Source organism: Equus caballus, chromosome 1, assembly GCF_041296265.1.
Source record: "Equus caballus isolate H_3958 breed thoroughbred chromosome 1, TB-T2T, whole genome shotgun sequence".
NCBI lineage: Eukaryota > Metazoa > Chordata > Mammalia > Perissodactyla > Equidae > Equus > Equus caballus.
In genome coordinates this window covers 141,452,370-141,466,445 of record NC_091684.1, presented here as the reverse complement: position 1 = coordinate 141,466,445, position 14,076 = coordinate 141,452,370, and the positions used below count along the sequence as shown (strand labels likewise).

The following is a 14,076-nucleotide window of genomic DNA, read 5'->3' as shown; positions in this document are numbered from 1 at the left end:
GTGTCTGCCAGACCTCAGAACAAAAAAAAACCAAAACAACTAATCAGGTACTCACTGGAAAGAACAATAAGCCAATTTAAGAATAGCAATTGCAACTGGGAAGAAACTGCCCTCTCTGATAGCAGGTAAGTACACGGGGTACATGATGGGAAGTTTGAAAGAAGCTAGAGCAACACAGCCCTTGTGAACTCTGGAAATTGACAAGCCAAGACCCTTCCAGGAGAGAACTCCTACACTGAGGAGAAGCTACTGAGAGGGCAACAAAAACTAAGCCAGACAGGGATAACAGAGAAGAAAGACAGAAGATCAAGATAAAAGTTGGGGAGGGGAATATGCTGGGAAACCACCATATTTTTTTTAATATTACACAAAAACAATAAAGGGAGGTAGTCTATGGAGTTAGAAAAGCTATCTTGAATCTCATCCCATTCTAAAAGTTCAGGAAAACAAATTTTACGTAGAAAAGCAACAGAAAAGTATCGAGGTCAAATTCCATATTAAGTTATTATTAGAAAAAAAGGGAAAAGAGGCAGAATAACATCCCTACAATAAAAGCATGGCAGAAGGGAATTGCCCACAAAACAGATCAAATTATAACCTATTTCAAAGCAAGCTAAAGGGATTAAGAAAATGAAACAAGACATGAAAGAACAACATAAATCTGAAATAGAAACACTCAAAAATGAGGTGACAGAACTCAAGAAAGAACTAGAAGTAAAAGAAAAAAATCATTTCAGAAATGAAGACTAGAAGGAATCCAAGAATAAATAAATACAGTAGACAATACCTTAAGAGCAACAAAAGATAAAAAGAAATTTTTAGAAATAAAAAAGATATAAAAAGTATTCAAGAAAAAGTGACAAATACTAAAGTTACGGAAAGATCCAATAAACAGATAATAGGGGTCTTTAAAGAAGAGAACCAAATAAAAAGACTAAAAATAATACTAAAAACTATAATTTAGGGAAACTTTCCTGAAATAAAAAGGTTTGAAACTGCATATTGAAATTCTCACATCTCTTGAGAATATCAACCCAGAATGAATAACATCAAGACATATTCTAGTAAAATTACTGATCTTAAAAAAAAAATCCTATGGGTTTCTCAGCAAAACAAGTACATGACTCATATGGGAAAGAAAATCAGATTACCTTCAAACTTTGACAGCAAAGGTTTATGCCAGAAGAAAATAGATGAATATATTTAAGATGCAGAAGAAAAGAAAACGTGAGCCAAAGATTTCATAATCTCAAAACTGAGTGCCAAGTATAAAGAGCACAGCAATTATTAATACATAAGAACTGAGAAAATCCTTTCCTATGAGCCTTTATTGAGGTATCTACGAGAGTATGAGCTTCAGACAACCAAAAAGAATAGACACTGACAGAGACTGGCAGTGAGTATTAAATATGCAGTTACTCACAGAATTAATACTAAGTGAGGGTTAAAAGGTAGAGAGTATGTATGCTCTGACTACGTAGATATAATACAATTATAAAAACCAGGAAAGCATATGTAAAAAATTAATATTTTTCAGTAATCATAGAGTGGTCAGTAATTCTCTTATTTTTAGGATGGCTGCTTGTGTGTGTGTGTAATATGTGATTAAAACAACTAAGTAATTATGGGATATTCTCCTTCTATCATCCCTGCATCCCTACATATCCCTAAGAATCAACATTCTTAGTTTGGAAGAGATGAGATATAAATGTAATATAGAAAAGGTTAAGCAAAAATTTTATAGCTCTGAATTTGAAAGTATCAGTATCAACTCATGAGGTATTTTAGCTCTAAATACACACACACACACACACACACACACACACAACTCCTAGCTTTGGCTACTATAAAAGCCTAGAAGCAATAAAACAACTCGGTAGCAATGAACCTATTTAGCACCCTGACTGTGGTCTGAAACACTATTTCCCACTAAAAGAAACTACAGCTTTTTGGAAAAATAGCTAGCTAATTCCAGATACAGGGCAACAAACATACAACATGAGTCTGGAACAATTTGCTGTCTCAGAGAACAAGGAAACTATCAAAGATTATTAGGCCTATGTCAAAAGAACTTACGAACCACCTTGAAGAGACTACTACCCTGAAAGACTATGGCCAAACATGAAACAATGTGAGCTTCACTACAGATAATAATTCAATGGATTAGGGGCTGGCTCCGGTGCCGAGTGGTTAAGTTTGCGAGCTCCGCTGCGGCGGCCCAGGGTTCAGATCCTGGGCACGGACATGGTACCGCTCGTCAGGCCACGTTGAGGCGGTGGCCCACATCCCACAACTAGAAGGACCTGCAACTAAGATATACAACTATGTACAGGGGGAGTTTGGGGAAATAAAGCAGAAAAAAAAAAACAAAAAGATTGGCAACAGTTGTTAGCCCAGGTGCCAATCTTAAAAAATAAATAAATAAATAAATAATAATTCAATGGATTGAAACTGGAATAGGTTTAATTCTAGGAGCTCATGATATTTTCCTAATGAAATCAGTTGGTCAACTTTTAAGGATGACAGGAGACCAATTCATTAAACTGAAAACTAGTAAATAAAAATTGGTGTTAAAAAAAAAACATCAGGTGGTGGGGGCCGGCCCTGTGGCCGAGTGGTTAAGTTCGTGTGCTCCGCTGCAGGCGGCCCAGTGTTTCGTCAGTTTGAATCCTGGGCGCGGACATGGCACCGCTCATCAAGCCACGCTGAGGCGGCGTCCCACATGCCACAACTAGAGGGACCCACAACTAAGAATATACAACTATGTATGGGGGGCCTTGGGGAGACAAAGGAAAAATAAAATCTAAAAAAAAAAAAAACATCGGGTGGGGCCGGCCTGGTGGCCTAACAGTTAAGTTCACATGCTCCACTTTGGAGGCCAGGGTTCACAGGTTCAGATCCTGGGCACAGACTTACACATCGATCATCAAGCCATGCTGAGGCAGCATCCCACGTAGAAAAATTAGAGGAAGACTGGTAGAGATGTTAGCTCAGGGCCAATCTTCCTCACACATACACACACACAAAAAAACTGGGTAAGGCAAATCAAGCATTTATTCTGCCTTTCCTATATGAATGTAGCAGAGCAACCAAAGAGTCAATAAGGGAATTATCTCTTTATAAAAACATTCCAATTAATCAATGAAAGAGGAATGATATAATTAGAATATCACCATTTTGCAAACAACCATCAATGAATTAATAGATCTAGTCATTAAGCATCAAGGGCTGCTAATACAGCAAAAAGAGTGACGACCAGAGGGAAGCTGATGGAAGATCACCACATGATGAATAGTCTTGCCAAAGGGATCAAACCTGAAGACTGATCAAGCCTCTAGATCCACCTGCCAATTTGTGGGTAATACATAGGACATACTGAACTGCATTATGAGTAAACAATCAGCAAAATCCAGGTTTGAGAAACTCTGCAGCCTAAAAAGCCCAGGTGCCTGAACAAATACATTAAAAGAAAAAAGTGGAGGGGGAACCTATATATTAAGAAATTTCAAAGACTTATCTTTTTTTTAGTGGGCAAGAAAACAACAGCGTCTAGGGCTACACAATTGGGTGACACAACTATAAAAAAATGCAGGGAAGTGATTACTTTAAAAGTCAGGATAGGGGCGGGCCCGGTGGCGCAGCGGTTAAGTGCGCACGTTCCACTTCGGCAGCCCAGGGTTCACCAGTTCGGATCCCGGGTGCGGACATGGCACCGCTTGGCAAGCCATGCTGGGGTAGGCATCCCGCATACAAAAAAAAAGAGGAAGATGGGCTCGGATGTTAGCTCAAGGCCAGTCTTCCTCAGCAGAAAGAGGAGGAATTGGCAGCAGATTCTTTTTAAGGGACAAATACATGCTAGAGCATTTTAAGACAAAGTAATTTTTAATGTAAAAGCCATGATTATTACATACCTCTTCAAAGAGGCATAAGGCTGCCTCATAGAGTGAGCATAAACCATCAGATGTTCTGGTTGGTTCCCTCCACTGACTCCGATCAGCAGATGAACCCTGTAATTAAAACATTGTGGGATATAGTTTGAGAAGAAGAGAGACATATGTATTAAAATCACTTAAACAGTCCACAAAAACATCTGAGGAACTGTTTTTATGATTATGTGCATTAGGATCAAATCCTAAACCAACTTTTACATATAAGTGTTACAAAAGACATGGCTATAGAGTGAAACAGTAAATTAAGTGCCAATCTCTCATTGATTAACTTATTAAACAGTGATTTGTTCTAAGGGTCACAGGGCTTGACTCAGAAACAGTCAAGGAGGCAGAATTTTGCCAATTACACACTCTTTGGGTGGCCAATATCCAGGAAATATTCTACTTCCCTGGGGCTGCCTTGCCCACCTGCCCCCAAGGATACAGGTAAGTAGAATATAGCCAGCTTGAGTGATGACCTTGACTAGAGTAGCAGAAAGTCTGTCCCTCTCTTCTTGGTTCCAGCACAACTAAGGTCCCACAAGTCAGTTCATGTAGCTGCTTTACACTAGCAATAAAGCATCTTTATTCTAATATAGCTGAGGAATCATAGCCCCTCTCTGGGGCTAAATGCCTACTCTCCACAGTAGGGCCCAATCTAAGCCTGCAACCAGAAATCATTCTCTCATTAAAAAATGATAAACCAGAAAGTGAACTTGATCTCTATCACTCCCTCGAATTCCCACATCCTTAAATCTTTAGATCACAAATGTCAAGTTCTTTCTCTTATTTATCAATCCTATAATTGTGAAATTTTCATTGGAAGCTTTATTTCAAAGGATACTGTATGGTAAAAATATTTATATTCTAGATGATCATCTGACAGATATACATAGAAAAATATATCCTCTACTGTAGAGGGCAGGTTGGCCTAGATGCCCTGTAAGAGCCTATCTAACTCTGTTTATATGATTTTACCAATTCAAACTATTTTAATTTACATGATTCCTAAGTAATGAAAGAAATGAATATGTTGGCTATTTAATTTATTGCTGGGTCATCAGGTGCTAACCTGCTGCTACCAAATCAATTTTTTCTTTTTAGTTGTTTAAGGTGGTGCTTCTCAGATTTTAATGTGGACTTGATTTATTTCAAGATTTTGTTAAAATACAACATAAATATTGATGGCTCCATAAATATTGATGGGGCCTGAGATGTGCATTTCTAACAAGCTCCCCATGTGATGCCAATGCTGCTGTCTGAGGCTCACATTTTTAGTGGTAAGGCTTTAAAGAGCCACCTGTAGGTCTAGAGTCATATCAGAAACTGAGTGTTCAAAACTAACATCCCTAGACATACAAGGTATTGCTACACCAGCAAACACTTTGGGACACAGCCTCTCAAATTCCATAATTAGCAAGTAGCACTTCTGGGAAAAACACAACTGTAATCTGTGGCTTCATTATTTAAAGGCCACCTCTAGTGATCATCAAACCAAAAGCAGATGAGGAACAACAGTCTGCTGTACCTTCCTAAGGGCACCAGGGCCATCACAATCCCTTTTATATGCCTTTCTACAGTATGGAGGAAAATGCTGAAAAGAGCACAAAGTTTTCGATGACACACAGAACTAGGTTTAAATCCTGGCCCCATCATTTACTGGCTGTGTGACTGAAGGATACGTTTTCTTATCCATAGACAGCAATAATGCCTATATTATTTAGAGTTATTGGGAAGATTAAGCGAAATCATGTATGAAAAACACGTAGCACAGTTCCTAATACATAGTAAGAACTCAAAACTGGTAGCAGTGGGGCCAGCCCCGTGGCCAAGTGGTTAAGTTTGTGTGTTCTACTTTGGTGGCCCAGGGTTTCACCGATTCAGATCCTGGGCACAGACATGGCACCACTCATCAGGCCATGCTGAGGCGGCGTCCCGCATAGCACAAGTAGACGGACCTACAACTAGAATATACAACTATGCACTGGGAGGCTTTGGGGAGAAGAAGGAGGAAAAGGAAGAAAAAAAGAAGACTGGCAACAAATGTTAGTTCAGGTGCCAATCTTTAAAAAAAAAACTGGTAGCAGTAATTGTTATTATTTTGCATCATGTACACTGAGAAAGAAGAGAAAATATAGGAAGTCTTTAACAAATTCTTGCTAAATTTAAAAATACCAAACCAATAAAACATCCTTCAAACATTGTCTGCAATGACTGTCATTAATTTCTCTTCCTCCAAAAAAAACAACAGTGAAGGGTGAGACTACTCCAGCCCCAGTCAATTCGGATTAAAGACATCTCTAAAACCCATTCTATACAGAATTCTTTTTTTTTTTCTTTTTGAGGAAGATTAGCCCTGAGTTAACTATTGCCAATCCTCCTCTTTTTGCTGAGGAAGACTGGCCCTGAGCTAATATCCATGCCCATCTTCTTCTACTTTATACATTGGACGCCTACCACAGCATGGCTTTTGCCAAGTGGTGCCATGTCCACACCCGGGATCCGAACTGGTGAAACCTGGGCCACCGAGAAGCAGAAAGTACGAACTTAACCGCTGCACCACCGGGCCGGCCCCTATACAGAATTCTTAATGTGTTTTGTAAACATACTGCATAATTAAAAAAAAATAGGGCTATATCTAGGCATTTTAAAGAAACTAAACTTTGGAAAATAAAACACATTAAATGTAAAACTTCATACGTTGTTAACATATAGGAAATTCAACGGTTCAAAGATAAAGTGAAAATTAAAAGAACATAAATTTGTGGTTTCGTAGGTCTTCATTTAATTACCTTCCTCTTAAAAACCTACCATCAAAAATAATGTAATATCCTTTATTTTTTTTTCACATTTGTCTATTAAGATATTCAGACAAGGACATAAGACTGGATGGAGTACATTTCCATCCCACTTGATTATGGGATCAAGTTTCAAAACCCTATAGCAAGGGATACGAGGCCCTGCCTAGCTTGGCAGCCTTATCCCGTCCCATTCCACCCCATACAGTCAAGGGCTTGCTCTCCCACACTTCGATCACTTCGTGAATTCTGGTCCTCTCATCTGAAAACTTCTCCAGCTCCCCGTACTCATGCACCTCACATTTGCAGGCAACCTCTTCCTACTTGTCAACTAAGCTCAGGGGTCCTTCCTTCATAAGGCATTTTCTGCCCCTTCCTCTCCAGCCCTCCTCCTGTGTCCCATCACCTGTTCCCAGTGCAGACCTCTACTACAGACTATTATTATTAATTTGAAATGCCTGTGCATCTCTCCTTCCTTAAACTGTCAGCTGGCTGAGGGCATGGACGCTACAAAGTTTATTCATCGTTTTAACCCAGTGACTAACAGTCTGTGGCACACACTGCTGATTAAACACTTAGAGGCATCAAAGGCCAAGGTGTTGTTATTGTTTATTTTCTTAGAATTCAGAGATGTACACTGACACTATTTCCTTTTTATTTAAATGTAAGTTAATGAGTATCTTGTGCACTTCCACAAAAATACAATTATTACACGTGTGTGGGTAGCAGAGGTTAACAATCACACAAATAAATGCAATTTACGGATTGAATTTATTTTTGTTAGGCCTTATGCCAGGTACTCAATTCAATCTAATGTAGGCCTCTGGTGACTCTTGGGAGAGCCAAACTAAATCAAACAAACATACAAGATTCTTCCCCAGAATAGATCTAGAATTCTGAGGAAAGCAATCTCGTTTCTGGGGTAGCCTCATCCCAATAAGGAGCTATATTATAGGGTATAGCCTTGGAGGCTATGGAGGAAGGCCCTTCTGACTAGATCTATTTGACATTTTGTCCAGGAATGAAAGAGGCCAAGTGGAGAGAAAAATGGAAATCCAGCAATAAAATAAATGTATTATATTTTACATCTACCTTAAGGTAGGCCTTTATGGGGGAAAAAAATTAATCATTTTAACATAAACAGGGTAAAAACTGCATACAGTAGTCAGAAAAAAACATGGGCTGTGCAGGCAGACTTAGGGTTCTAAGAATTAGTTAACACAGTGCCTAGCCCTTAAGTGCTTAATCAGGAGTACCCATTATACTTCCAGTTCCTTTGCCAAATAGATATGTAAATTTAGGATAATTGCCACAGTTTCTTCATCCCTAAATTAAGGATGAATAATAGCTACCTTACAGATTAACATGACAAGTGAATGAGACAGTGCATATAAAGCACCTGGTAGGTAGTAGGCACTCAAAGAGGTTAGCCCTCTTCCTCCTCCCTTACTCCAGGTATTGGGGAACAGTAAACAAAAAAAGCCAAAAAAGGAATGAGATGGCTTATTATAGGCTAATTAAATGAAGATTAATACACCTTATATAGGCAGATAAATACATTCACTGTAAAGATATCTTAAGCTTACAGAGCCAATTTAAACTTACAGCCAAATACAAACCTATTTCCAGCATGCTAAAAGACAATGAGACTAAACATACTGAGGAAAGCAATCTCGTTTCCCGGGAGCCCCGCTTCCAGCTAAGGAGCAATACTGTAGGATAAGGCCTTAGAGGGTAAGGGGAGGAAGAGGCCTCTAACTCAGGGTATTTAGCATTTTAAGAAGGAAATATACCATGGGCAAGCATATAATCATGTAACTAGATTGTGAAATAATCTTTTCTTTCTAACGAAGGCAATGCAAAATAGACAGACTGTAAAATGAAGAATTAAGTGACTTCTCACAGAAATATTAACACATGACCATGAATAGAAACAATATTTTAGGTCATCAAATGGCATTACATATTTAAAAACAATGTAAATATAGAGAATGTTACCAGAAAGTATTAAGAATCAGGAAATAAAATTAGAAAAACAGATGCGCAAATGAGTGGGTTTAAATACTGAATAAGAAAACACAAAGGGGCCTAATTGCCTCTCAGAGCTGTTCCCTCAAACCTTTCTCACTTAGATCACTCAATCTCTGGCTCTAGGTTTCCACATCAGGTGAAGATCACAGGGCTCTTGTCAATGTTTCATATCCCGAACAAAGCACTGTATGCTTTTCTTGTCTTAATTTTATTTAACATTAAGAAATCCAAATTTTCATAGATCTTATGATCTAAAATCTCCAAGTACTTATTTACAATAAAATTATTTATAAAAAATGACCCACTATTTACCAGTCAGTTCACAAAGGCAAAATGTAAACCAAGTGAAAATTTAAATGCCCTAGTTTGAAAATAAACTCGACATAATTGTTTTTTATGAAACACTCCTGTCAACTGAAGAGTTTTCCACTTGTTTTGGGAGGGGAAAAAGTCTTAAAATACACATACATAAGTTATAAGTGGCATTTCTAGTTATTTTAACTAAATCAATTTACTAAATGATATTTGGTAATAAAGGATATCAAAAAGACAGATCAATGTAACCAAACGAAATTGTCAGTTTATAAGTATTTCAACCTTTATATTCTAAATTTGTATTCTTAACTGGAATTTTTACTCTTCGTTTTCAGAAAGGTATTACATTTCAGTCTTAGAAATTCTTGAAATTAACCATACTGTACTATATTTTATTGTTTATTCTTCAATATGGTATCCAAGGTTAGTTTCTTTATGACAGTCAACCAATTAACTTCCTCCAGAAAGAAAAACACTTTTTCCATCAATCTTTGCTTAGCTCACTGCTCCCCTTCATTCAGGTCTCTGTTCAAAAGTCACAATTCAGAGTCCTTCCCTGACCACATTAACTAAAATAACACACGTTTCCCCTCCCCAATGTCTGCCCTGAGCTAATCATTTTATAGAATTCCTTTTCCTTACCTTATTTTAATTCTTAGAACTTCTCACTATACTCATGTGTCACTTAATGATGGGGATATGTTATGAGAAATGCATTGTTAGGTGATTTTGTGGTTGTGTGATGATCATAGAGTGTACTTACACAAACCTAGATGGTATGGCCTACTACATATCTAGGCCATATGGTACTAATCTTATGGAACAACAATCGTAAATGTGGGCTGTTGTTGACCGAAACATTGTTATACAGCACGTGACTGTACCTGAAATTATATATTTATTGTCTGATTCCCCTTCTAGAGTGTTAGCTCCATGGTGTAGAAACTGTATTTTTCTCTGCTGTATCCCTAGGGCCTAAAATAATACGTAGCACATAGTAAATGCTTAATAAAAATTGAGAAGAATAAAATTACAGATTTTTTTCAAAAGACGTCCACACTCACTAGCCAAGGCCCCTCATTTTACATATAAGTTTACTAAAACACAGAGAAGTTAGGTGAATTTCCCAAATTCACATAAGAAGCCACAAAACAAAAACTACAATCCTGACTCCTGATCCAGTAGTCTTAACACTATTACCAACTAGCCTGTGCTTGAATTACATATCCACATCAACATGCATAAAAGTCTCTTCACTCAAAGTATATGAAATATTTAACTAACATAACAATCACCAGCAGAACTCTCAAATCATTCAGTATTATCAACAATTCATTAAAAGTTGGGTTGACTTTCCCCAAAATTGTTAGATAAGAATTTTAAAGTTGAGATTTATATAGTACGTACCAAAGAACGCCTCATCTGCATTAATATAGTCATAAAGCAGTCAAAGCTGATCATTCCTTCCTGGCTTGATAGGAGTTTGCTTTTCTCCATGGAATTTACAACTGCTGAAGCCCCCAAAGCCATTTCTATCCATTCAAGAAGATACCGCAAAGAGCCTCGCTGAGCTGCTAAGCCAAGCAGCAACTCAGAAGCTAATCTACGACCTAAAGTGTCTGCCCCAGAATTGGGAATAGTTACTCCTTTAAGAAATGTTGTTACTTGTGATAAGCAGTCCAAGCCCATAGGAGGAATTTTGCTTTCATTTGCTAAAGATAATGGTGGCAAAGAGCTCACAACTTCAATTGCAGTATGGATCACATCATTGCAAAGACTGAGACCAGGTCCCGACACAGGCATCATCCAACTTTGTCTCAGAAGTGCAAATAATAAACTTAGACCAGTTCGAACACCCATTTCTATAAGTGCATCAGTGCTTGACCGGGGTCGTTCACTAACAGAATGGACATCTGCTGAACCAGAGCTGCTTTCAGGAGAATGCTGCTGTTGTTTCACCTTGCCTTTGTCGTGGTATTTATTAGAAAGTGCATAAAAGACACGTTGGAGTACAAGCAGTCGTTTTCGAAGTGCCCCAGCAAATGGGGAATCTGAACATACCATCTTCGCTAGTGCTAGCTGGCTGCTAAGAAGGGCATCCAAATAGTGGTCCTGCTCATCACTTGAAAGGGACTCACGTTCAAAGTCTGGCAACTGTGGTCCTTTGAGGCACAAAACTTGTTGGGGCAAAGGTACTACTTCCTTATTGCTGACCAGTTTAGAATATAGAACAGCAACCCCTTCTCTTGTAGCGATAGACTCGCTGTCCTCTGTAATCCAAGAGCTGTTGAGGTGTTCAAGCCATTTCAGTTTCACTGGTGGAACCATAGTTGCCATGTTGATTTACTCTTCAGCCATTAGTTCTGTAAAGCGAGAAGAAACAGCAGTCAAAAACTTATACAGGTGATTCATAAAATGTTTCTAAACTTTCATCTTATATTACAATTAGTGATTTCAAACTAGTGAAACACCAAGTCTGGACTTTAGTTAACAGTAATGTAACAATGTTAGTATTTCAGCTTTGATAAATGTACCGTAGTTACAGGATATTAATATTAGGTGAAAATGGGTGAAGGGATATGGGAACTCTGTACTATCTTTGTAGCTTTCATATAAATCTAAAACTACCCCAAAAAGAAAAGAGTTATTTTTAAAATTAGTGATTTATGTACCTTTTCTCTTCAGGCTCTGGTCTCACTGTCAGCATAACAGTGGATTCTATATGCTGATGACTCCCAAATTTATCTCCAATCCAGACCTCTTTCCTGAACTCTAAACTCATGTATACAATTGCCCACTTGACCTCTCCATATAGATATTCAGTAGGCATCTGAAACTTAACATATTGAAAACTGAATTCCTAATCCACTACCACCACCCCACAAACCTATTCCTCCTATGGACTTCCTCATCTCAATAAATGGCAACTCTAACCTTTTAGTTCCTTTGGCCAAAAACCTTGGGAGTCCTCACTGATTCCTCCTTCTCTTACACTCCAAATTCAGTGAGTCAGCTCTATTTTTAGAATATTTATGCAGAATCCAAACAGCTTTCACCCTCTCCATTGCTAAAACCCTGGCCCAAGCCATCGGCTCTAGAATCACTGATGAAGCCTTCTTACTGGTCTCCCTGGCTGTACTGAGGAACTACAGTGACTCCAAAAGAGCAGGAATGTTTTTCTATATTTATTTTGCTTACAGCTGTATTGCAGTACATAGTAAGTATTTGTTGAAAAAAGTACTTAAAAGCTAACTCCTCTGGGATAAACTATTCATAATATATATATCCCACAAAGGACTGGCATCCTACATACATAAAGAACTCCTACAACTCATTAATAAAAAGACAACCTAATTTTTTAAATGGGCAAAAGATGTGAATGAAACTTCATATAAGGCACATGAATGGCCAATGAGCACAAGAAAAGTGTTAAAGGTCATTATTCATCAGAAAAATAGAAAAATGCAAATTCAAAACACAAAGAGATACTATTACACATCCACAAGGATGACGAAAATTAGTAAGACTGACAATATCAAATGTTAGCAAGGATGCAGAACAACCATAACTCTCACAAATTGTTTGTGGGAGTGTAAAATGGAACAATCACTTTAGAAAGATGTCTGGTAGTTTCTTATAAAACTAAACATATACCTACTCAATGACCTAACAATTCTTCTCCTAGGGATTTACCCAAAAGAAAACCTATGTCTGTAAAAAGACAAATCAAACCAGTGGTTGCCCCTAGAAGGTGAGGGCAAGAATAGACTGAAAAGGGGCATGAGGGAACTTCCTGAAGTGATGGTAATGTTTGATTACACAGGTGCATGCATTTGTCAAAACACACTGACTATACACTTAAGATTTTTACACTTCATTGCATGTAAATTTTACCTCAATAAATATTGCACTCCAGGTGATATGCATATTGAAGTATTTTTAGGGGGAAGTATACTGATGTCTGTAATTTATTTTGAAATGTATCAAAAAGTAAGATGCATTAATGTATGTGCAAAGATACATACATATGGATAGATATAAAATAAAACAAGTATAGTAAAATATTGATGGTAGAATCTTGGTGATGAGTATACGTCTGTTCATTTTTAAAGCTTTCAACTTTGCTGTATGTTTGAAAATTTTCAACATGACATATTACGGGAGAGGTGGGGACTAAGTCCTGACTTTCCAGCAAGTCCCCAGAACACTAATCAGCAACAGTTAGTCGTAGAGAAAGATCCTCACATGCTGAAGGACATTTTATTTTTATGATATAGTAGATCTTCAAGAAAGAGCTCCAGTGGTAAGAAATTCCAGACTAACTAAAAGGAGTTTCCTATTTCTCAACATGCAGTGGCTTTATAAACGTTCTGATGGCTGGTAAGGAAGTCCCTAACCTTTAAGATTATTTTATTTAATTATACGCTACCTTCCCCAACATGTTATTGATATTCTAATTTGAGTTGCATTAAATTTACATATTTTCAGAAAGTAGACATTTTTATGATAATGTGTCTACCCAAGAACATAGCATGCCTTTCTATTTGATCCAATACTATTAGATTTCCTTCATATAAGTCCTGTGCCTCTCTTGTTAAACTGATTCTTAAATATTTTTTATTTTCTAGCTATTATGAATGGAAGTTCCCCATTTCCTTTTCTAGATAATTTACTGCTATCTAGCCATCTGGGTATATTCATATACTTTTCCAAATTACACAAGGACAAGGGATGAATCAAAGAAACAGACACAATATAACAAAGGACAGAAAACAAAGGAAGAAAGCAAAGAAGTATTAAAAAGATAAAACAGAGAAAAAAGGTCTAAGACTAAGCACATCTACTACATCAATATCTGTAAAACTCACCCATTAAAACCAAAGACAAATACTGATACCAAAAAAACGCTGATATCAAAAAAACATTATATGCTATCTGAACAAAACATAGGTGCAAGTAGATACGGCCCAGTTACTTATAATCTGTTATAAATTAAGTATACA

The 14,076-nt window shown here is 37.5% G+C and overlaps 1 protein-coding gene across 50 annotated transcripts in view; it reads right to left on the bottom strand.

Annotated features, from left to right (window-relative positions):
- Positions 1-14,076, bottom strand: part of HERC1 (HECT and RLD domain containing E3 ubiquitin protein ligase family member 1) — a 204,183-nt gene that overhangs the window by 142,787 nt on the left and 47,320 nt on the right. For all 50 annotated transcript variants that reach the window (XM_070234926.1, XM_070235108.1, XM_070235114.1 and 47 more), the window contains exons 2-3: positions 10,481-11,436; positions 3,912-4,007 (exon numbers count right to left, since the gene is read on the bottom strand). In XM_070234926.1, the coding sequence (XP_070091027.1) occupies positions 3,912-4,007; positions 10,481-11,410 (1,026 nt within the window). In that variant the 5' untranslated portion in view covers positions 11,411-11,436. The remainder of the gene's footprint in view (positions 1-3,911; positions 4,008-10,480; positions 11,437-14,076) is intronic.